Below are 23,719 nucleotides of genomic sequence, written 5' to 3'. Positions count from 1 at the left end.
AAGTTTTCAGAATAAATGCTGCCAGACAGATGGTTAAATGACACACGGCTTAATACTGTGCCTATTCACTCAGAAGCAAATCCATCAGATTTGGTGAGACTTGGGCTGCAAGAACAGTGTGTTCTGGAGTATGCCGAAGAGCAGCAGACTGAAAAGAGGACATTTTATCAGCAGAAAATCTCCTTCTAGATGGGTACTAATATCACTGCATGTAATAACAAAGGTTTCCTTAAATCCCTATTCCAAATTCTCTGTTATTTTACAAACATATCAAAAGAAATTTAGACAAAAATAAGTATGCAGCTAGAAGGCAAATACCTGCTGAAACTCTGGTACTCATGTAATCCACTGCTATTTTTTCTATTTAAACTGGCTGGATTGAGATGCTACGTTAACACTACCCCTGATTTAATCAAGCTTTATTGACTACTAGCTGGATGTCCATGCTTCGCTACGAAACTATGTGCTAGGGCTTAATAAATTGACACTTACAGCCTGAAACTTAATGTAAAATGTGTAACTCCGTAGCATCAGAGTATGTTAATATAATGCAACTGGCAGTTGGAACAGAGGGGGAGGGAGAGTAGAATGTCCCAGCCTGCAGCATCCATCTGTATTCATCTGGCTAGCATCCTGTCAGTGTGTGAGAGAGTTGAGGGTTGTTTGGAAACAAACAGTATTTGCTGTGTGAGCAAGGAGGAGACAGGAAGGAGGCTGGGCATGGCTTAGCTCAACTGTTCTGTAGTAAAGCTGCTTGCTGCTGTGAAAGTAAAACTGAAACTGAAAGTCCTCTCCTCTGCTTGTGTTTTGTATTTGGAACAGATTTCTTTTGAGGTGGGGAGGGGGAGTAGAACTCCTTAGCATCAGAGCGTGTTCATAATAATATAGGAAATACTAATGCTCTGATGGTCGTTTCAAAAAATCCTTTCTTAGTGAGCACCGAGAAGCCAAGAGGAACATATGTGGCAAATTTCAAGTTTGTAGGCTTTACGGTTCTGGAGATTTCGTGATTACAGCGTGAATGGTTTTTGCTTTTATATATATATATATATAGATATCATAGATGACTGTGTTCATACAACTTACTAAAGCTATAAACCAGGGTTTACAAACCCACAGTAAGAGTCATACATTACCTTAAGCCCAAATCAAGCAAACCAGTGTGGTTTAGAACAATGTATGATTTATGCCATTATAACCACAGTTGTCCTGGCAACAATGCCAAAATGGCTAAATGTGTATTTTGTATTTGTATCCCAATATCACAGGTAATTACATAAGGAGTTTAGTTTGCATTGTGATATCATATTTCTGTTACACAGACACACACCACATATTTATAATGCTGAAAAAGGAAAAATATTTCTCAACAAATAGCATACCATTTTCTGAAATGAAAGCTACAGTCTTAGAAAGAATAAATTAAAGAGCTTTAACCAGAATAGTTGTTAGTGTTGAAAGACCAGCTGCCAATACATTAAACTTGCAGGCTTCCTAACAGCCAATGGGAAAATTATAAGAAAACTATGAGAGAAATGCAGACCACTGAAACAGTCTGGCTTTGATGGATTTGGTAACATTATTGATTTGATATTCTGTCATCACTCTTTCTCTTCAGCTTTTCAGTTTAAAATGTAGGGATCGGTCAGAGATCTTTTCTCTCAAACACTCTCATTCTTTTTCTTGTAAATTTCTTCGTGAGCAGATGTACGTGGTATTTCTGCACAATAACATAAAGCTTTGTAGAATCTAGAATCTATCATATATAAGTACTTTTCAAGACAGCTGTGCTGATAAACGATATAACCTGTCTAGACAATGGCTGGATTCCTGGAAACCATGGGATAAAACCCAGTGCAAAATGAGAGATTTTCTGTCCCCACACCTTCTGTTCAAGCAAGTCCCAGTCTGATTGCAAGTCCATGACAAAAGACAGTGGAAAAATGTAAAATGTCGTATGACTAAATTATCCTTGTTTCTTCCTATAGCAGCACACATCATAGAGCAGCAATCTGATTATTAGGTAGGCCTTGATTTATTACTGGTTGCCTAGCGACCATTTGAAGTTCTGATGGATCTACTAGGGCAGGGCTGTCAAACTTGTGGCCCGTGGCCCAGATGTGTCACACGCTGGCCATGCCCACACCTGGTTTAGCGAATGGGGAAAAGTTGCAATATGTCACGTGATGATGCTGTGATGACACGAGTTTGACACCCCTATACTAGGGGGTGCTTATGACCCGGATTCAAAGTTTGGATGGTCACCTCCTAGTCATGTGATTACATTTTGGGCACTCGACAACTGGGCTCATTTATGGCCATTTGCAACATCCTGCAGTTCATGGGACCACATTTTATGATGGTTTTGCCAAAAACCAGCATTTACTTCTGGTTCGGGGGGAAAAACGCATAATAGAGAACCATAGGTTTACTTAATGACTGTAGGGTTCACTTAATTACTGCAAAAAAAGGTCATAAAATTATGTCAGTCACATAACTGACCTGCATTATGACCATTATAAGTTACAACCATTAAGGCAGTGGTGAAATTCAGATGGTTCTATCTGGCTCGCACAAATCGGTAGCACCGGTGGTGGGAGGCTCTGCCCACCCACCGAGACATCCTTACATCCCGTTTTTGACCCTCTCTACATGCGCAGAAGACTCTGCGCACGTTCACATTCCCAAACTGGTAGCTAAGGTAAGTGCATTTCACCACTGCATTAAGGGCAGGCTCCATTATGGTTGCAACTTGAGGATTCCCTATATCGATCTTTACAAATGATGCAACTCCCCTTTTAGCTATGGTATCAATCAATTTGGCTATACCTTCTACATTATGTACAGAATTAAGTTCAAGACCAGTGACAATCTTTTGAGAAGCTTAACAGGAGTCACTCTGTATGACTTTTTGGAGAATGTGAGTGAACTTCAAGCACTTCCCTAGCTTAGGCTAAATTTAAAAAGAAGACCTAAAATACAGAGGGAAGAAGGCAGGCAATAAAATACATATAAATGTTCAAATCTGTTTGCAGGTGTTTTATTGTTTTACATAAAGACTTCAAGTGACTCTTACTGTGCAGCAGAATTAGCTGGTTGATTTTGGGAAAGTTCCCATTACATAATATTTCTGTTTTGTTTTTAAAAGAAATGTGTGGCAGCTGTTATACAGGCCTCATCATTATTATTTTCAGAATTATAAAGGAATGCTATTAATGAAATAGGCTAGCTAGGATTTCATTTGTCTGGAGCAGTCCTGGTGCATAGTGGCAGATATGTGTGAAGGAATCAAAGAGGGCAGTTACCCCAGGTGGCACCGATCTAGAATGATTTCCTTGAAAAAAGTTACTAAATGATCATGGTAATCAGAACAACAATGGAAAGATGGATGGCAAGCATCAAAAGAATAGAAGAAGATGCTTGAATAAGTCTGTGTTTCCACCAAGTCTTGAGGCAGCAATGATGAGATGGGAAGTTCCAACCCCAAAGCATTCTGGGAAAACAAACAAATACAATATTAGTTTACAGTAGGGGTATCAAACTCAGGTTGTCACGGCGGCGTCATGTGACGTATTGGGACTTTTTTCTCCTTTGCTAAACTGGGCGTGGCCACCATGGGCCGTGAGTTTAACAGCCCTGGTTTACAGGGTACAAAGCAGTGTGTATCTCAACCTTGCCAATTAAGCTGTGTGGACTTCAATTCCCAGAATTCCTCAGCAATTCTGGGAGTTGAAGTCCACACAGTTTAAAGTTGCCACGATTGAGAAACACTCATACAGAAGATAATTGTTTGGAAATTTAAAAGAGACAAGTACAGCCCCAGCAATTTTAAAAATAGCAGTGATTCTTAAGGCAGCAAAAATGAGGATTTATTTTAATCGAGCCCATTAAAGAGGGACATATTCTTTCTCAATTTTAGTGGAGGACAGGGCTGTTTTTAAATCTAAGAACGGTTCACATGCAAACAATAATTAGCATGCCATTTACCATTTAATATTTAGTTTCTGATTAGCGTATCTTGTGATTCAGAATTTGAAGTTAGGGAACTTTAGCACTTTTAGAAGCAAACTACCTGAGCCTTTCTTTTCTACTTTTATATCAGGAAGGAGAGATCTATGCTAATGAGGTAACATTGCAGTGGCTTTCTTGGCTTTCAATTGATTCATATGCAGGTACAGGCTCACTTTTTCTATGGCACAATAAGAAGTAGCAAGTGGCCTTTATTGGCAACGGGGCAAGCAAAAAGTGTAGCTCTGGCCTCAGTCTCAAGTTAATGGTTTATGGCCAGCAGCAGAGGGTGAGATTCCAACTAGAAAATACTATAATGTGGTAGGTCGCTTTGGTATCCCATTAACTGGACTCCTTTAGAAGAACAGAGATGTGATGATAGACCAGACGTGTGGTGGGGAAACTCAAAGGTTCTACATCTGGAGCACACCAAGTATTTGAAGAAAATACTTAGGAGTTCAATTTTAAGTTGAGGGTTTAGAAAAAGAATTATTGCGGCCAGAAGGACATATTAAAGTGCCCTATTGATCAGCAGACCAAACTGCCATTGTCAGGCAGAAATTGCACATAAGTGGCTGAGAATGACAAAGAAATAGCTCGGGACAACTTTAGCATTTGGGAAAATGTATCTTTCTCTCCCTCGCTCTTTTCCACCAGCTAGGAATGATTTAAGTACAATCTGAATATGAAACTGAGGAGGAAGAGGAAATCCAAGGTCTATCAGCTAGTATTGTCTATCTACAGACAAAGAGGTGCTTTCCTCTGGATGATTGATCGGACAGTAATGTAATGCTTTTTGAAATGCTTAAACTGTATGTTGAGCTTTATTTTCAAAGAAGCTCAAGTAGTACTGAACTAGTACTAGGTAGATCATCAGGTACTAGTACTAGGTACTAGTACTAGGTAGATCATCAAAGATCTTCTGCATCAAAGGAAGCCAAATCCAGATCAGCACTGTCCACCCAAAATCTTCTCACCACTTGGGGCATCTAGTATGCAACCTATTGCTAAGTTAGATAAACGAACTAGCTGTGCAGAAAAAAACCCAACTTTAATTAAACACCAAATCTATAGCTCAAATAACAGTACTGAAAACATTAACTACAGTGGAATACAGTAATAAACCTTGTCCCATAAACTGCTATAAACTCATCAGGAAACATGGTTTCAAGGTGCTAAATCAATTAGTAAATAACTTATTTAAATAACTCTAACCTACAATCATTTCAAGAATTAAATATTTATCCCCAGTGAATTACTAGGATTAATTAATTCACATATGGTTGAGCATGGTTTATTGAAGAAATGTTCTTGGCTGGGTTTATATATAAATGTACACTATACCCCACAGTTGACAGACCACAGTGGAGAGCTTCAGATAATAAGCCAAATGAAAGTCACACCATATTATGGGCCAGTGTGAAGCAAGCCTTAATACATTTAATTAATTCATGACACACGTGGGCCAGAGCTCAGACAGTAGACATGATTTGACAAATACTGTATATAATAATTTAAAATTTCCCTTCTCACCCCTATGAGTTGTTTGCATCTTCCTCAATCTGGGGTCCTCTACCAGAAACTTGGGACTTTGAGAATTTTGCACAGTACCTTAGCTGTTCTTAGCACTGCACTCTTCTGGGCAGAGATTTCTGATGTTGTTCATGGAATCTGATGAAGCCACTCACCCGCTTAAGAGTCACAGCTCCAAGTGCTCTTACCATCATTTTGAGACCACTTTGGTCTTTATTTCCACATCCTCTCTGTTTTCTCCTTCAGGCCCTGATATTCTCCAACTTCTCATACTCCTTCCTGATGTTGCTGTCACTTAATACCAGGGGTCTCCAACCTTGGCAACTTTAAGACTTGTTGTCTTCAACTCCCAGAATTGAATTCTTATATTGAAGTCTTATAGTTGCCAAGGTTGGAGACCCCTGCTTAATGCCACTACATCTATCACCACTGCTGTTTTCTGGTCTGATATGCAGTATATTAGAACCATCAAACTCCCAGACCTATAGTAGAGGACCTGAAATTGAAGAAGACATACACTACTCATAGACGTGAGAAGGGAATTTATATATCAGCACATGCTCACCTTCAGTCTAGGTGTCTGTCTTCTCAGTCAGATCCAGTAGGATCTTGGTGACACTTTCTTTCATACTCCTGGGAGCTCCAAAGAATGGTATTTGTCATTGTGATGGTTTCATCTGTAGTCTCCTCCAATCCCATTTCGCAGTTTATATTTCCATCTTTTTCATCTGAAGGGGTTTCTTCTGAAGGTTCCCCTGTTCCTTCGAAAGGCTCCCCTGTTCCTTCTTCTGAAGGCTCCCCTGTTCCTTCTTCTGAAGGCTCCCCTGTTTCTTCTTCCGAAGGTTCTCCAGTTCCTTCTTCCGAAGGCTCTCCTGTTCCTTCTTCCGAAGGCTCTCCTGTTCCTTCTTCCGAAGGCTCCCCTGTTCCTTCTTCCGAAGGCTCCCCTATTCCTTCTTCCGAAGGCTCCCTTGTTCCTTCTTCCGAAGGCTCTCCTGTTCCTTCTTCCGAAGGCTCTCCTGTTCCTTCTCCTTCACTGTTACTGCTCTCAATGGTCTCCCTTTCTTCTTCTACTACAACAGCAAAAAAATCTTCACTCGTGGGACACTCCTGAATTGATTCTTCTTCTGCTGATCTTTCCATCAGAGGTTCTTCTTTATCTTTTTCTTTTTCATTGATCTGTGATACTTCTGTTATCAGCTGCTGTATCCCTATTAAGAGAGCTTCTTCTACATCTGCAAGTGTTATCATTCCTTCTCTCATCTCTTCTCCTGTGTCTGATTCATCCTGTTCCTTCTCTTCTTCAGGAGCTATGACTTCCTCCTGTACTTCCATGTAAAGAAATGTTTCCCTTGTTTCAGCTTCGTCAGATACTCCAGTTTGGAGACCAGGTTCTTTTTTCATTTCCTGCTTTTTCATATCTCCTCCAGCAAATGCTTCTTTTTGTGGGGCTGATTCAGAAGTATGTTTTATTTCTGCTATAATTTCTTCTCTCCTGGTTACTAACCCTTGCTCTCCAAAGGTGGTTTCATTTAGAGATCCTATGACCACAGAAAGTAGTTCTCCCTTTGCTTCTGAATCTTCTGTTTCTGCTTCCTGTTCTTTTGGTACAACTTCAATTCCTGCCTCCTCTTCAAATGCTACCTCAGTCTCTGGCTTTACAGTTTTTGCCTTCTGTTCCAAGGCTATCTTGCCTTCTGCCTTCTTTTTAAGTATCCCCTCAGCTTCTGCCTCTTCTGCTTCTAAGTCCTTTCCAGCTATCATTTCAGACTCTGCTTCTATAGTTTTTCCTTCCCTCTTAAGTGTCATCTCGGCTTCTGCTTCTTCAGGACCTAACTCCCCTTTAGGCACCATCTTAGTTTTGGCCAGTCCAGTTTCTGCCTTCCTTTTGAGTGTCCCCTCAGCTTCTGCCTCTTTGACTTTTAATTCCTCTTTAGGTATCACATCAGCCTCTTCCTCTATAATTACTGCCTTCTGTTTAAGTGCTTTCTCTATTGCCTTTTCTTTAAATGTCAACTCAGCTTCTGCTTCTTCAACTTCTAATTCCCCTTTAGATATCATCTCAGCCTCTACCTCTCCAGTTTCTGGCTTCCACTTCAAGGCAACCTTGCCTTCTGTCCCCTTTTTAAGTGTCCCCTCAAGTTCGGCCACTTCGACTTCTAATTCCCTTTCAGCTATCTTATCAGATTCTGCCTCTATAGTTTCTGCTTTTTCCTTAGCTGTCACCTCAGCTTCTGCTTCTCCAACATCTAACCACCCTTCAGTTACCACCTTGTCCAGTTGTTCAGGTTCTGCCTCTTTTTTAAGTATCATTTCAGCTTCTGCTTCTTCAACATATAACTCCTCTTTAGGTGCCATTTTAGCTTTGACCTGTCGAGTTTCTGCTTTCCATGCAACTGTCAACTCAGCTTCTGCTGCTTCAGTATCTAACTCCCCTTTAGGTCCCACCTTAGCTTTAACTTGTCCGATCTCTGCTTGCCATGTAATTGTCACCTCAGCTTCTGCTTCTTCAGCATATAACTCCCCTCTAGGTACCACCCTAGCTTTAATCAATCCAATTTCTGCTTCTCTTTCAAGTGTCATCTCAGCTTCTGCTTCTTCAGCATATAAATCTCCTTTAGGTACCACCTTAGCTTGGACACGTCCAGTTTCTGCTTCCCTTTTAAATGTCACCTCAGCTTCTGCTTCTACAGCATATAACTTCCCTATAGGTTCCACCTTAGCTTTGACATGTGCAGTTTCTGCCTCTCTTTTAAACGTCAGCTCAGCTTCTGCTTCTTCAGCATATAACTCCCCTTCAGGCACCACCTTAGCTCTGACACGACCAGGTTCTGCTTCCCTTTTAAACGTCACCTCAGCTTCTGCTTCTTCAGGATATAACTCCCCTTTAGGTCCCACCTTAGCTTTGACACGTCCAGGTTCTGCCTCTCTTTCAAGTGTCATATCAGGTTCTGCTTCTTCAGCATATAAATCCCCTTCAGGCACCATCTTAGCTTTGACATGTCCAGGTTCTGCTTTCCTTTTAAACATCACCTCAGCTTCTGCTTCTTCAGGATATAACTCTCCTTTAGGTCCCACCTTAGCTTTGAAACGTCCAGGTTCTGCCTCTCTTTCAAGTGTCATATCAGGTTCTGCTTCTTCAGCATATAAATCCCATTTAGGTCCCACCTTATCTTTGACAGTTCCAGGTTCTGCCTCTCTTTCAAATATCATCTCAGCTTCTGCTTCTTCAGCATATAATTCTCCTTCAGGTTCCATCTTAGCTTTGACACGTCCAGTTTCTGCTTCTCCTTCAAGTGTCATCTTAGCTTCTGCTTCTTCAGCATATAACTCCCCTTTAGGTCCCACCTTAGCTTTGACACGTCCGGGCTCTGCCTCCCTTTTAAACGTCACCTCAGGTTCTGCTTCTACAGCATATAATTCCCCTTTAGGTCCCACCTTAGCTTTGACACGTTCAGGTTCTGCCTCTCTTTCAAGTGCCATCTCAGCTTCTGCTTCTTCAGGATATAACTCCCCTTTAGGTCCCACCTTAGCTTTGACACGTCCAGGTTCTGCCTCTCTTTCAAGTGCCATCTCAGCTTCTGCTTCTTCAGGATATAACTCCCCTTTAGGCCCCATCTTAGCTTTGACACGTCCAGGTTCTGCCTCTCTTTCAAGTGCCATCTCAGCTTCTGCTTCTTCAGGATATAACTCTCCTTTAGGTCCTACCTTAGCTTTGACATGTCCGGGCTCTGCCTCCCTTTTAAACGTCACCTCAGGTTCTGCTTCTTCAGCATATAACTCCCCTTTAGGTCCCACCTTAGCTTTGGCACGTCCAGGTTCTGCCTCTCTTTCAAGTGCCATCTCAGCTTCTGCTTCTTCAGGATATAACTCCCCTTTAGGTCCCATCTTAGCTTTGACACGTCCAGGCTCTGCCTCTCTTTCAAGTGTTATCTCAGCTTCTGCTTCTTCAGGATATAACTCCTTTTTAGGTCCCACCTTAACTTTGACACGTCCAGGCTCTGCCTCTCTTTCAAGTGTCATCTCAGCTTCTGCTTCTTCAGCATGGAACTCCCCTTTAGGTCCCACCTTAGCTTTGATACGTCCAGTTTCTGCCTCTCTCTCAAGTGTCATCTCAGGTTCTGTTTCTTCAGGATATAACTGCCCTTTAGGCCCCACCTTAGCTTTGACACGTCCAGGCTCTGCCTCTCTTTCAAATATCATCTCAGCTTCTGCTTCTTCAGCATATAACTCCCCTTTAGGTCCCACCTTAGGTTTGACACGTCCAATTTCTGCCTCTTTTTCAAGTGTCATCTCAGCTTCTGCTTCTTCAGGATATAACTCCCCTTTAGGTCCCACCTTAGGTTTGACACGTCCAATTTCTGCCTCTTTTTCAAGTGTCATCTCAGCTTCTGCTTCTTCAGGATATAACTCCCCTTTAGGCCCCACCTTAACTTTGACATGTCCAGTTTCTGCCTCTCTTTCAAATATCATCTCAGCTTCTGCTTCTTCAGGATATAACTCCCCTTTAGGTCCCACCTTAACTTTGACACGTCCAGTTTCTTCCTCTCTTTCAAATATCATCTCCGCTTCTGCTTCTTCAGGATATAACTCCCCTCTAGGGCCCATCTTAGCTCTGACACGTTCAGTTTCTGCCTCCCCTTTAAGTGTTTTGTAAGCTTTTGCTTCTTCAGCATCTAAACCGGCTTTGGGTAGCAATGTAGCTTTGGTAAGTCTTCTTTCTGCCTCCCCTTTAAGTGTCATGTCAGCTTCTGCCTCTGTGACTTCTAACTCACCCTCAAGTCCCACACTGATTTTAGCCTCTCCAGTTTCTGCCTCCCTTTTAAGTGCCATGTCTCCTTCTGCTTCCCATGGATATTCCATTTTCTTTCCTACCTCTCCTTTTCCTACTTTCCCTTTAGTTTTAACTTCTATCCCATCTATTTCTGCCTCTTCTTTAAGTGCCATCTCAGGTCCCCCCTCTTCAATTTCTGTCTTTCTTCTGAGTGCTTTCTGTTGTTCTTCAATCATTTTCTGTCTTGGAGACAATCCTTTTATTTCTCCTTTTGCCTCTTCAACCCATATCTCTCCTTTTTCCTTTTCCTTCTTCGCTAATTCTTCCATCAGCACTGCCATAGATTCTAAGCCAGGTTCAATATAAAGCCCTTCTTTCTCCAAGTCCAATTTCTCTTCTGAAGCTGCTATTCTGGACTTTAGCCTCTCTTGTCTTCCTCTTTCTTCAGCTTCTCTTTCTACAGGTTGTACTACAGCCTTTTCTCCTTGGGCTGTTTGCTCAATTCCCAAAATATCTTTTGCTCTTGCTTGTCTGCCTTTCTCTTTTTCAGAATATGGTTTGCCTGCTAACTTGTCTTCCTCGGTTATTTCAATTTCATGGTCGAGGAAGGCCTCTTCCACCAAAGGCTTTATTTTCTTGAGGGTTAAATCTTCCGTAGATATGGCTTTCATTCCAGTCACATCTGGATATTCTTGGTATAAATCTTCATCCCATCTGGATGAAATGTCTTGGACTGTTTCTCCAATCTCAGATGGAACCTCTCTTCCACCAGTGATTGCCTTTTCTGCAGCAGCTGCTTTTTCATCTTCATAGAGAACATCTTCCATTTTTAATTGTGGTGGACTAAGTTTTGCTTCCATGGGGGAAATGGGCCTCAATTCATATTTTCCCTCTTCATCTTTCCTCAAAAATGCCTCATCCTTTCTTTCCTTTCCCATTAGGTCAGCTTTTTTTCCGGCCTCTGCTTTATCTTTTTTTTCTTGAAAAATTACCTTTTCTTTGGGTTCAGCTTCTGCCACCTTATCTGGTACCTCTCCCATACTGATCTTTTCTGCAAATGTTGCCTCCCAATCTTTAGCTGTCTCATATTCTCCTTTCATCTTTTCTTTTGCTTCAAGCATGTCTCTGTCCACTGCCTTAATTCCTTCTAATTCTCTTGTCTTTAAAGCTTTTGGTACCTCAGTCACCTCTGCCCCTTGTCCCTCAGGGATGCTCCATCGCACATGTTCTTCTCTCTTTGCTGCTCTTTGGGCGTCTTCAGCTTCTTCCTCTTCTGATCTAAACCCCCCTAGAACCTTCTCTCTGTCAGCAGCTTTATGTTCTATTGCCATTTCTTCTGCTTTTGCCATGCTCTCCATTTTTCCATCCTTGAGGATTATTTCTTTTTCTAAACTGGCCGGTTCTGATTCTATGGGTTCTCTCCCCCATTCTCTTTTTCCTGCCACAAGTTCAGGTTTTAGTTCCTGGTCTCCTCTAAGACTTGGTCTTTGGGGGGCTAGCAGTTCTTCTGTTAGAGCTGCTTCTTTGGGGCCCTTGCCAACTACAAGCTCTTCTTCCTCATGTATTCCTTCCTTGCCCATCATCTCTCTCTCTTTTTTCAATTGCTCTGCAGCCTTTTGCGATTCAGTCCTTCTTGATCGTTTTGCCAAGGAAACTCCATCTGGCACTATTAAAATAAGCACAGTATGAGTTGTAATTGTGACAATTTTATCAGTGTGGCATTTTAAAAAAATGCATTGACATGTGTTTCACCTGCCCTTGTTGGCCCATCCATTTTGAATGGATAGCCATCAGTGGCTTTGCTTCTTGGATTAACCTGAGAGCAATTACAATATAATGGTAAACTGGACAAGTTAATTTTCTGGTCCCACGTTATTCTACATTAGTTAAGAGAAAAGAGTGTTCTGGAAACTGGCTCTTGTATGGTTCATTATTAGTCTACTTTACAAACTGCCTGATATTCCTCCTACACTACTAATTTTGCTACTTCTTTTACACAAAAAACATTCCCAGCAAAGCCTTCCTTTTCCTCTGCAAACTAACATTATAAAGTATTGAAGAGTGTCCATATGACTGAAGTTGGATTACAAAAATGATAAATCAATTAGAAGTTCTCCAGGTCAGAAAAGGTCCATAAAAAGAAAAGAGTTATAGAAAATTAATATTATAGGAATATAAAGTTTTTGCCCCCAAGATGGTGGCAGGTGATCTCTTTTCTCTTGCAGACAAACAGCTGATTGTGCAGCCAAAGCTGCTCCCTAGATTTGAATGGGAGCATTAGGAATGACCCAGAATGACCCTAAAATGATTGTGTGTCTTTGGAGAAGATGACCACAATTCTTAGTAGGAGAGATTGGAGGGTCAGGTCTTTTATCATCTTTCCCCTTCAGTTTTTTTTAAGCATACCTGGGCTTTTCTTATTTTTTTATTTACGCTAATAGGCTGATTGAATGTCAACCTATCTATAACCCCTTGCTAGATTTTTATAATTTTTTTATTTTCTTACTGTTTACTTTGGAACTTTAATCCACTTTCACTTTTGCTCTAAGAAGTTGGTGGCGAGATAACGCACTTTCTGATAGTGAAAGCTATTCGACTGATTTACATATTTTTGATTAATCATGTTTTTGGGGTTTTTGCAAAATTCCTTCTTTCTTTCCTTTTTTTTTTTTGAGTTTGCATTTTAACTTTCTGAAAAAATAAAAATATATAAAGAAAAAAGGAATATAAAGGTTTTGAAATGCATTAAATCAAACATTAAAGGTCAATGTGCACACAGATATACACAAAAATGATATATCTTGAAAAAAAGTGTAGCCCTACATCAAAATAACTGAGAATTTATTGTAAAATCAAATGCTTTAGACAACATCATAGTCTAGACTCTGCAAAATAAGCTTGGTCCTAGTTGCAATGAAATGAAATTATTGCCCACCTCAAGGCTTTGTGTCTATACAAATACAAGCATAAGGGAGAAAATGAATGGATTGAATATCTGGCATAATAATTTCTTTCCAAATATCATAATGTTTCCAAAAACTTTCTTTCTAAAAATTGCAATGTTCTATACCTCCTGGATCTATCATAAAACAATTCCTAGCTTTTTAGAAAATGATATACGTTTAAATGTACATTTAGGTTCATATGAATGTGACTTTTCATGTAGTTAAAACAAGTGAATTAAAAATGCTGATTAGTAGGAAGTGAGATATAGCTACATGGGACCAAGAACAGAGTGTCTGCAAGGGGTTAAAATTTAAGATGGAGAAGCCACAAATAAAGTCCTGCTCCTTGTGTGTTTGTGGTATGATCCTTTTTATGGTTGCTCCTCTCTTGTTGATTTTTTGACTGTTATGTGTAAATATATCTGACCTAGAAGCCTTATAACTGCTTTCTAGAAATATCAGAACAACAACATAGGATCCACCCAGGAGGAAGTGTGAGGAACAATAAAATATTCTGATCTGGATGGGAATAAGTCGTCATTTTGTGAAGCCAAAAAAGTAACAGTGCCTCATCAGAATATATATAGAAAAATAGTGTTAAGCCTATTTGAGAATAATGAAATCTAATTGATTTGGGATTTACTTTTCCCACTGATTTCAGTGAGAATTATGTGCAACAAGTAATACGGGACTACATACAAACATAATGTCCAATGGATTTTCATAGAATTTTATTTTTGCATTGTTGCCTAATTCTGTTTACACTGAAGTCTTTTTACTTTAATTGGAAATACTGTACAAACTCTCAATGTACTCATTATTAATTATGTTCAATAAATTGTCTTCTAAAACCTTAAAAGATTAAGGAAAATATTATAATAGAATATCTGTAAGAAGATAGATTCTTATAGACCTTTCTGACCTGTATGCTTGCATAATTTAAGTACTTGGCACTAAAAACTGTTGAAATTGAAGTGCTGATAGCATCCATCTAGACCTTTATACTGTATGTGACTTTCAATGAACAATCCAATCAAATGAGATATATCTTGGAATCAAAACTTGTTTCTTAGGGAACAGAGCTAAAGTGCTTATAATTCAGCCCAGAGAATAAAAAGGAAAAAAAGCATAATATTATTAAGAAAACCTCAATTTGCCTTCTGACAAAATGGTTTATAGGAGCAGTAAAATTTGTATGGTATTGTGTGAAGTGGAAGAAAGCATCTAAACTCTTACCTGCTGGTCAGTCTCATGAAGAGGCTGTCACTCTAACATGTATCCCAACGTTGGGGATTTCGGCACTTAAGGCCCAAACTATACATTACAGAAGATAAGTAACTGATACTGACTTTCATTTCCTTATAATATCAAATAAAACTCAACATCTGTATATATTTATAGGTTTCTTCATGAACATTAATAACATGATTTGTTCAATAAATCCCAGCTGAAGGTCATGCATAATGCTAAGCCATAAAGCACAGTTTAGAAACCAAAATTGCTGAGTTCCCACAACAGGCAATCAGAATTGCATAAAGTATATTGAAAATATGATTGCACCACCTGATGTGCATAAAATACTTCCCCTCTAGCAACAGCATGAAAACTTGTCAAGTATTTACATTTTTCTCCTACTATACTTATGACTGGATTTTGCATGGCTGAGATTTCAATTCACTATCAGGGAGAATAAACAGCTGTTAAAATCTGACTTGGACTCTACCCATTCTTAAAACACTCTAGAATAGGAGTGTGACATTATTTGTAAAGTCCCAGAGAGTTCCTTTTGAGGATTCCTCAGAGGCTTCAATAATTTAAGACAATTTCATCTCATTATTATGTTTTTTCCATATAATACAGAGCTACAGAAGATCCTAAAATGTGACCTGTTTACTTTGTGTTCATGTGATGGCAAAAATGCCCACTTAACATGCACAATTGTTGGATAGTCTAAGAGATGAACAAAGAAGCAATGTCAGGTGGGCAGGGTCCTTTTTTTAAAAGTTGACTTCCAGTAGGTGCAGGGAATATATTTGGTGATACAATCTTGTCACCATTAATGATAAGATCAACCACGTGTACTTATATGTAAGAACTGGGCGGGTTTGGCAAATTAAAAGATAAAACTGATGCATTCAACCTCAGATTGACTACATTCATTTGAACTTTAACTGACAAGAAAAAAGACTGTAACTATGCAGCCAAATATCAGCTATTGTGCCAGCAAAGATAATCTAGGCCAGTTTTTCTCAACCTTGGCCACTTTAAGATGTGTGGACTTCATGTTGGCTGGAGAATTCTGGGAGTTGAAGTCCATACATCTTAAAGTGGCCAACTTTAAGAAACACCAATCTGGGTTATTCTAAGACTGGGGAAGGCCCAATGAAGTCTACAGTTGTTGTTCCTGACCTAAGTTATATCTGAGTTCCCTGCCTGTATAAGAATTTTGTAGCACATAGAGTGATGTGTGCAAGGAAGGGGTTGAAGGTGAAGCAGCTTCAAAGATCACTATTTCCTGAGGAAGACAGTAGTGATTGAGAAACTTTTTCCCCCTATGGAAGAGAGAAAAAGAAGAAAAATATGAAAATATAAAATATAAGCTGTAAAACATCAATTTGACACAGCATTTAACTAGAAAGAAATATTGAAGACAGATTCCATGCAACAGTAGAATTTACCTTCAAATTTACCTTGAGCAGCTGCTATGTGTTCTTCTTCATCCTCTGTACTGTAATCACTAGGTTCAGGTTCAGAACTCAAAAGCTGATCTTTTTCAATAGCCTCAGCTATTTTCTCTCTGACCGATTTACGATCTTCAAAAAAATCATAAAAAGAGAGCAAAAGAGAAAGCAAAGTAAAATAAAATAAAATAAAATAAGCCATCCTTGAACATAAAATGAGCTTACAATTACTCTACAACTAGCTAAGGATGGCAATTAAGATCCAGCAAAATTCTTTACTTTAAAAATGAATTATGTACACATATAAACAATAAACATCATTCGTTCTTTAGGCAATGAAAATTTCATGCAATGCTATCTCTCCCATGCAAAAATTACACAAAGCACTCACCACTTTCAAATACCACCAAGATGTAAGGTCACCTTTGTTCAGAAATGGTTTTAATTTGTGCACAAATTAAAAACAAAGGTATCTTGAAGGCAGGATACGAATAACAACAAGAACAGGAATAGGAACAATACAATTGAAAAGCTATTATTCCATCACAGATAAACTAAGGGCATCTTTGAATACTAAGCTTCCTGACACAATTCCAATAGTTTTGTTAATTCCTTAAGGAAGTAAAATAACTTGCAAGTTTTGTCTCATTTTGATGAACAGGAAAGGCTGGATGCAAATCCCCACATGCTCAACATGTGCATATATGCAGTTCGGCTACGCAGTTCTATAGTATTATTATTATTATTATTATTATTATTATTATTATTATTATTATTATTATTATTATTATTATTATTTCCATGACAGTTTAAAGGAATACTAATATTTTCACTGTAACTTTATTATGTTAATAATTAGATTTCACTTGTTTATAACAAAATGTTTATTATTAATATCTTATTCCTATCAGCTCAGAAACTATGATTTTCTAAACAACAGCACATTTTTTTCTTCTGTCCAAAATGCCATTAAAGGAGAGAGAAAGAAATTGCTCTGTAAGAGTAAAAAAAAAAAATGATCTTCAGCATTTATGTTTTGTCTTTTTAAAAAGGAAAATACTGAAGGCTCTCCTTGAATCTGGACACCCTACTCATGCATGAGCCTTGGTGGTGCAGTGGCTAGAATGCAGTATTGCAGGCTAATTCTGCTGACTGAAAGCAATTCGATCCTGACTAAGGTTGACTTAGTCTTCCATCTTTCTGAGGTCGGTAAAACAAGGATGCAGATTGTTGGGGGCAAACCACTGTAAACCACTTAGAGAGGGTGGTAAAGCACTATGAAGTGGTATATAAGTCTAGGTGCTATTGCTATTTTGTAGGAACTTTTTTAACATTGCCACATCACCTATAGATTAATATATGTATAATGAAGTAAATCCTGTTTGGTGTATGGAGATTCCTTTATTTTATCTCTACAATGTAAGCAAGGTAGATAAGACATTGCAATGTGCAGTTTAAGGCTACAATGAATCCTAAACAACCTGCCACTGATCCAACCGTGAAGGATACAACTAGCATTGAGGACTTTCAATAATTAGAAGACCCTCACAACATTTGCACATATATAAATTTCTGTGGGTTAATGTCTAAGTTTTCTTCCTTTGTTTCCCTGCCAACAGTGTTAAAATCTCATCTGAAAGTTTTTGCCCACCATGGACCTAATCAATTGGTCTGAGATCTTTGTTATCATGGCTATCGTACACATATATTTGAAGAGGTACTGTAACTATCAACTAACCCTAACCCTAACCCTAATCCTAACCCTAACCCTAACCCTAACCTAGTGTTTCTCAACTTGAAAACTTGAAAATGTGTGGACTTCAAATCCCTAAATTTCCCAACCAGCTTGCTAACTGGACGAACTCTGGGAGCAAAAGTCCACATATATTTAAATTACCAATGTTGGAAAATATTACTCTAACCCATTAAACCTAACCTTACTCATGGTTTTTAAAAAATGCAAAACAGCTAAAATATGCAGATGTAATCAACTGGTGCCTGAAACTCAATGGGAAGCTAAAAGTTTAGCAAAAAAAAAAGGGAGAAGAGTTGATGCCTCTCACACTGAATTTAGGCAACATGCTAAAAAATAAGATTCATTCAATTGACGGGCCTTTGAGAAGTACTACCTGTAATACATTTCTAAGGGAGAATATGCTTGCATCATTTTCACATATATGCTTCTTTTATATGTCACTTCTGGGCTACTGTTATAAACTTTTTTTCTCTGACTATTGGTAAATGTTGCAATCTGAGGCCTACTTTAAAACAGGGGAGTCATTTTGTGTATGGATGATTGTTCTGTGAATAAAGGGATGTGACCAAAACTGATCACAGCATTTGAACTTCAGGCCATTCTTAGAATCTGATCTCTTACCACAACCTAATAGGTTAATTAAGCATGATATGGTCTTAACGATTTGCCAAGGTTGAATATATTGCTGTTCCCAAAACAATCTTCAAAATCATCCATTAGAAAGTTCATGTATCCCCTCACATTCCCATTCAGAAAATGTTAAGGAACAAATTTTTCTTTGTTTGCCAGGACATTCATCAAGGCATACCATATCATTTACTACTACCTTGTAAAACTTCTTTTAAAGAGGTGTTGGTAGCTGACATTTTTACTATGTTCAATCACAGCAACAGAATCTGAAGAGACTGCTAAATGCTGTACTCACTGAAAACTAAAACCATTGCACAGTCATTTAATGATCATGGTATGAGCAAAACAGAAACGACGATATTCTTTTATGATAAAATCTGGGGCAGGCCATTGACTCAACCTACATGATTTCTCCACACTTGCATTTAATATTAGAATATGTAATTCTATATGTATTCTTCTTAAGTGGTTAATTTCATTCCTCAGTTGTACTTAAATATTCATCTCATCTAACAGTGTAATTGCAAAGTCACTCATATTGAAAACCTAGCATATGGATGAAGGAAAGTATCTCAACCAACTAAACACCTATAAATAATTCAGCATAATTATCCAGCTCTGTATTTTTTTCAATATTCCTCCATGTTTTATACATAAAAAATTGCAAGGCAATGAAAAGCACTCCAGCACCAAAATGCTAGCAAACAATTACATTTTATAATCTTCTGCCCCTGACAAACTAGTAAATCCAGTAACACAAAGTAATATGAAACAATCTATCAAAATCTATTAAATCAAGCAAGAACATAATGTATCACCATCCAAGGAACATATTCCAAACCACAAATCAAAAATATTAGTATGACTTATGGCTTTCTTTCATGAATGCATCACCACTGATAGCATGCTAATTAGTATGAATTGATTCACCCTTACAATATTTCCATCACAAGCTAAATTAAAACAAAATAGAATATTTTTATCTTTCTTGCCAAAGGGAGGAATGATCATGTAAATAATATGTATTTTATGATTCACAAAAATAAGCACATGGGTTACAATTCTGGATATTGTAGCCTAATATATTTAGTGGGCGACAGGTTGGAAAGGTTGTATTGGGCAATGGTAGCCGAGATGGTCAAATAATCTAATAGAGAATAAAGAAGGATAACCTAAATATGGCAATCCATATTCTCTATGATCATGAACAATCTGAAAAAATACCTTGTATTTGTGGCTCCCAATTCATTGTTCCAAATGATAAAAAGACACAAAAACTTGTTTTAGATTCTATGTTTCTGAATCTTTACAAAAGATACACAACTACTTTGATTTTGTTCTTTTTGTACAAATTCTACAACTACGATTTCAATGATGGTCATTATCAATTCCAGGCATATTCACTGATCTAAGATTCATTTCATCTATTTGCCCCTGGCTAACTAGAAATTAAATTAATTCAGTCAACAAATGTCCCATGCATAACAGAGATGGAGACAAGAGAAAGACACACGAAAGTCATATATGCAAGAGTGCTCAATTCCAGCACTTGAAAGAATAAGATAGCATGGCAATTTCAAGACAAAACTCTACCAGTTATCTGGCACATATATCAAAGCAAAATCTTGCCCCATTCAAGGATAGTAATAGATTTAGGAAGATTCAAGCAGGATTTTTATTCATATGCAATATCAAAACATGGCACCAGAAAATCAGCATTCATTTAAGAATTAACAAAGCAACACACTTGTATTCACCAAACCTGATACAGATCTCTCTGCAAACCATACTCACCACCTTCCTTATCTTCAGAAAGCTTCCTGCTCGGATATCCTTCTAGAGCACTGCTTTTCAAATGCACTAACTTATCCTTCTCTTCCTCCTCCCCCATGTCTACCAGCCCTATAAACTTGGGCTTCTCATGGCCCGGACTCATGTCCTGAAGGGTCATCTCCACTTTTTCTTCATAGAAGATATCTGGCACATTCTTGGTGCTCAAGCTTTCTGTTTCTGTTTCCCCCAAGTTTTCCTCTTCTTCCACATCAGTTCCCTGACTTCCTTCCCGTTGAGATTTGGTGGTTTCTGTTTCACATTCTGAATGAATGTCTGTAATGTCTTCCTCCTCATCACGCTTCCTGCCTTCAAACTCGGATTCGGTTCCACTGCTGTATAATGTGCTGCTGCCGGAGACGGAAAGCAATTGTTTTCTACCTACAAAGAGTAAAGACAATTACAATTTAATAGACTTCTGCACCCGATCCTTGGGATCATTATTTGCGAGGTCAAGTAGACAAACCTACTAGAATTAAGCATGAAAAAAATACCTTTCTCCACAGAAATGCAAAATATTGTTTAAGCCTTTCTAAAGCAGCCTGTCAGATCCCATAGTTCTCTATAGGGATGTTGCCATTCTGGTGGCAGGCTTGGGGTGGGGGGGTGGGGATTCTGTGCACAGAGTTTCTTTTGCTTTGTTTTGCTGTACCTCATGTGGAAATAGGGAGGAGAGAAGGAATGTGCCTCAGGTCATCTTAGGGAGGACAAAAAGAAGGTGATTTGAGCCATCTGCTTTATCTCACCACAGGAGAAAGCGAAACCGAAGCACCTGGAAATTGACAGTTATCACCTTCTCTGCTCAAGGTTCTCAGAACATCTTCGCACCTCGAGATTGGCTTGATGTTGAACTGGACATTGGGAAGGGCTTTGCTTGCACAGATTTAACCTAACGCTTTGAGCGGGAAACTACAGATCCTGCCTACATTCCCTTTGCTATCACTATCTTTCAATAAAAGTTCCTTTTATTCTGCTTTCTTGAGAATTCTGCTTTCTTGAGAAAACTGGAGAAGCAGGACCTTACACAGCCCTTAGGGGATCTCCAAAGATATAGGATTATAATACCCAGAATTCTTAGACTTCATGCTAGAAGATGTTGCCTCGACACATTTGTGAAAATATATCCTTGAGTGAGATATGGGCATAAAGAGGTTCTAAATTTCAATTTCAAGCATCTATTAATATTATCTACACATTATATAGCGCTGTTACAGCCAACTGATTAAATTTGTCAATTTAAATCAGTTCATCTAAAACTATCTGTATCTGAAGAACTGGTTACATAAAAGACATTCTTTACAAGTTGTCCTCTATTTACTACTGTTCATTTAATGATGGCTTAAAATTACAATGGCCTCAGAAAAAATTATTTACAACCTGTCCTCAAAGTTACTACCATTGCACCACCCTCACTGTCCTATGATCACAATTTGGGTGCTTGGCAACCAGCTGACATTTATGAAGAAGCTGCCATATCTTATGGTCACATGATTGTGATTGTGATTTTATGACTTTCTTAGCTGGTTCCCAACAAGCAATATCAATTGGAGAGCTGGATTGTCTTACAACCATGTGATCCACTTAACTTTTGAAAAATGGTTGTAAAACAGGACCCAATCATGTGATGACTCGCTTCAAAAAGGATCACAGAATTAATCTGGAAAATATGTACCTCCCCATCATCATCATCATCATCATTATTATTATTATTATTATTATTATTATTATTATTATTTAATCTTTAGTGAGATTCACAGCCTTTGAGGCTGGTTAATAGCTCAGCAGCTTGAGTCCTAACCAAGGACCTAGGAACTGTTAAAGTATCGTCGGAGGATGTAAGCTGTTCCGAGTAAGGTGGTTTTTTGTAGAGTCAAAATGTTTAAGTCCGGCAAATTTAGAATTTCTAAATAGCGGGGTAGCCCTTTGGGTATTGCTCCAAGGGCTCCAATTACAATCGGGACAACACACCATTTCTTTTTCCACAGTCGCTCAACTTCAATTTGCATATCCCGGTACTTTGTGATTTTTTCTTGCTGCTTATCTTCAATCCGTGCATCACCAGTTATTGCAATGTATCTCTTTTATTCATTAAACATGAAACTCAGTGAACTGGACATATAAAATGTGTCACAAATTATTATTATTATTATTATTATTATTATTATTATTATTATTATTAGCCATTTATTCTTGACAAGCAACATCTATTTATTAAAAGATGCCTATAATAGAACTGATCAAGGAAAGTCATAAGAATTTTATCCTAAAAACACTACTTTTAATGTGATAATATATTTAATTCTTGTGCCTTCCATTTAATGCAATTCTGACTTCTGGTGTCTTGCCTACTGTTAAAAGATAATTAATTGTAATTTCTGAAAATATTTCAAATTGCTATGTCCATTTGTGCTGTTCTAAATAGTCTGCAAGGTTTGCAGACTTTTGTAAAACAAGCCAAGTTTGCTTGAGCTAATATGAATTGTTTTAGTTATCTTTTGCCTTACACTAATGTAATGCAATATATTTTACAGCCACTGTTATAAAAATGACTGCATCACCATTGAGAGAACCGTTATAATCTTAATTTTCCAGATGGGAAAGCAAAGCTAAAGAACATATACAGTAACTAGTCAGTACATACAGCCAGTCAAGAACTTGATGGGAGCTCAAATTTAAGTAATCTGTGGTCCAGATCTGAATAATCTGTTGTCAGGCATCTCTCAGTTGACAAAGCAAGAAAGTGTTTCTCACAAAATGAAAGCTCAGTTAAATGGATTTATTGCAGCAAACCCATGAAGCTATGAGGAAGAATTCCAGACACTTCTGGGCATCAAATGCCAGCTCTATTTAAAATAATCAATATTCAAATGCCTTGCGCCTCTGTCTCCTGCCTGCTCTCCATAAAAAGCTATAGGAAAATCTCTTTTCAGCAAGAGAATTTCCAGCTTTCTTTATTTGGGCAATTGACTGATATTGGGTTGTTTATTTCTGACCATTTGCAAAATAATGTTCATATCTGTGGTCCAGCTCTAATAAATGATGTAGGTTTTAACAGGAAATAGGGAAATGTCCTTATTTGTCCTGTTTTTTTGTCCACTTTTATTTAAAATTTACCGTAGACTTGCACACTCACATGGTGGGGTAGTACAGAGAAGGGAAACCTTCTGGTCAATGGTCCTAATCTGGACCATCTTGGCCATGAGCAGTCATATCTCCTTCCTCAATGACACATCCTTTTCCAATGCTGCTGATTGGCCTTCCTCGCTTTCCCTTTGCCCTGTTCTTCCTCTCAAAAAGAGGTCAACATGGTATGGGCAAAACCAGCAGCTGCAACAGCAAATCCTGGCTCTGTTCTTGCTCCTTTTCATGCAAGCCTCCCTCTTCCCCTCGAGGGCGAAATGGGTGGCCAACGGGGGAGCAATGAATGGCCAACTCCACCAATGGACATGACATTTTGCTACACAGTAATAGTTGCCATAGGGCCGTGACGCAAACCTATGGCACGCGTCCCACAGGTGGCACATGGAGCCATATCTGTGAGCACGTGAGCGTTGCCCTAGCTCAG

The 23,719-nt window shown here is 38.6% G+C and overlaps 2 protein-coding genes across 2 annotated transcripts in view; one reads left to right on the top strand and one right to left on the bottom strand.

The window, feature by feature from the left end:
* The first annotated feature begins 6,190 nt into the window (after positions 1 to 6,190).
* Positions 6,191 to 10,523, top strand: LOC139315057 (pneumococcal serine-rich repeat protein-like). The gene is made up of 4 exons (XM_070941082.1): positions 6,191 to 6,637; positions 7,061 to 9,881; positions 10,212 to 10,364; positions 10,480 to 10,523. The coding sequence occupies exons 1-4, from the start codon at positions 6,191 to 6,193 to the stop codon at positions 10,521 to 10,523; spliced, it is 3,465 nt and encodes a 1,154-aa protein (XP_070797183.1).
* A 17-nt stretch (positions 10,524 to 10,540) lies between these two features.
* Positions 10,541 to 23,719, bottom strand: part of ERICH3 (glutamate rich 3) — a 50,089-nt gene continuing 36,910 nt past the window's right edge. The window contains exons 10-13 of the mRNA XM_070941081.1: positions 20,119 to 20,535; positions 15,936 to 16,070; positions 10,597 to 11,978; positions 10,541 to 10,555 (exon numbers count right to left, since the gene is read on the bottom strand). Of these exons, the coding sequence (XP_070797182.1) occupies positions 10,541 to 10,555; positions 10,597 to 11,978; positions 15,936 to 16,070; positions 20,119 to 20,535 (1,949 nt within the window). The remainder of the gene's footprint in view (positions 10,556 to 10,596; positions 11,979 to 15,935; positions 16,071 to 20,118; positions 20,536 to 23,719) is intronic.

Source organism: Pituophis catenifer, unplaced genomic scaffold, assembly GCF_029215685.1.
Source record: "Pituophis catenifer annectens isolate HBS135680 unplaced genomic scaffold, rPitCat1.0.hap2 SCAF_3, whole genome shotgun sequence".
Lineage (NCBI taxonomy): Eukaryota > Metazoa > Chordata > Lepidosauria > Squamata > Colubridae > Pituophis > Pituophis catenifer.
The sequence above is the reverse complement of the archived record's forward strand: the minus strand, read 5'-3'. Positions and strand labels throughout refer to the sequence as shown.

What these genes read in the sequence shown, in the direction of transcription:
- LOC139315057 (XM_070941082.1), top strand. Translation starts at nt 6,191, where the DNA reads ATGGTATTTGTCATTGTGATGGTTTCATCTGTAGTCTCCTCCAATCCC. An exon ending in CAGCAAAAAAATCTTCACTC is followed by an intron (nt 6,638 to 7,060) that starts GTGGGACACTCC and finishes TGCTCTCCAAAG; the next exon opens with GTGGTTTCATTTAGAGATCC. An exon ending in AGTTTCTGCCTCCCTTTTAA is followed by an intron (nt 10,365 to 10,479) that starts GTGCCATGTCTC and finishes CTCTTCTTTAAG; the next exon opens with TGCCATCTCAGGTCCCCCCT.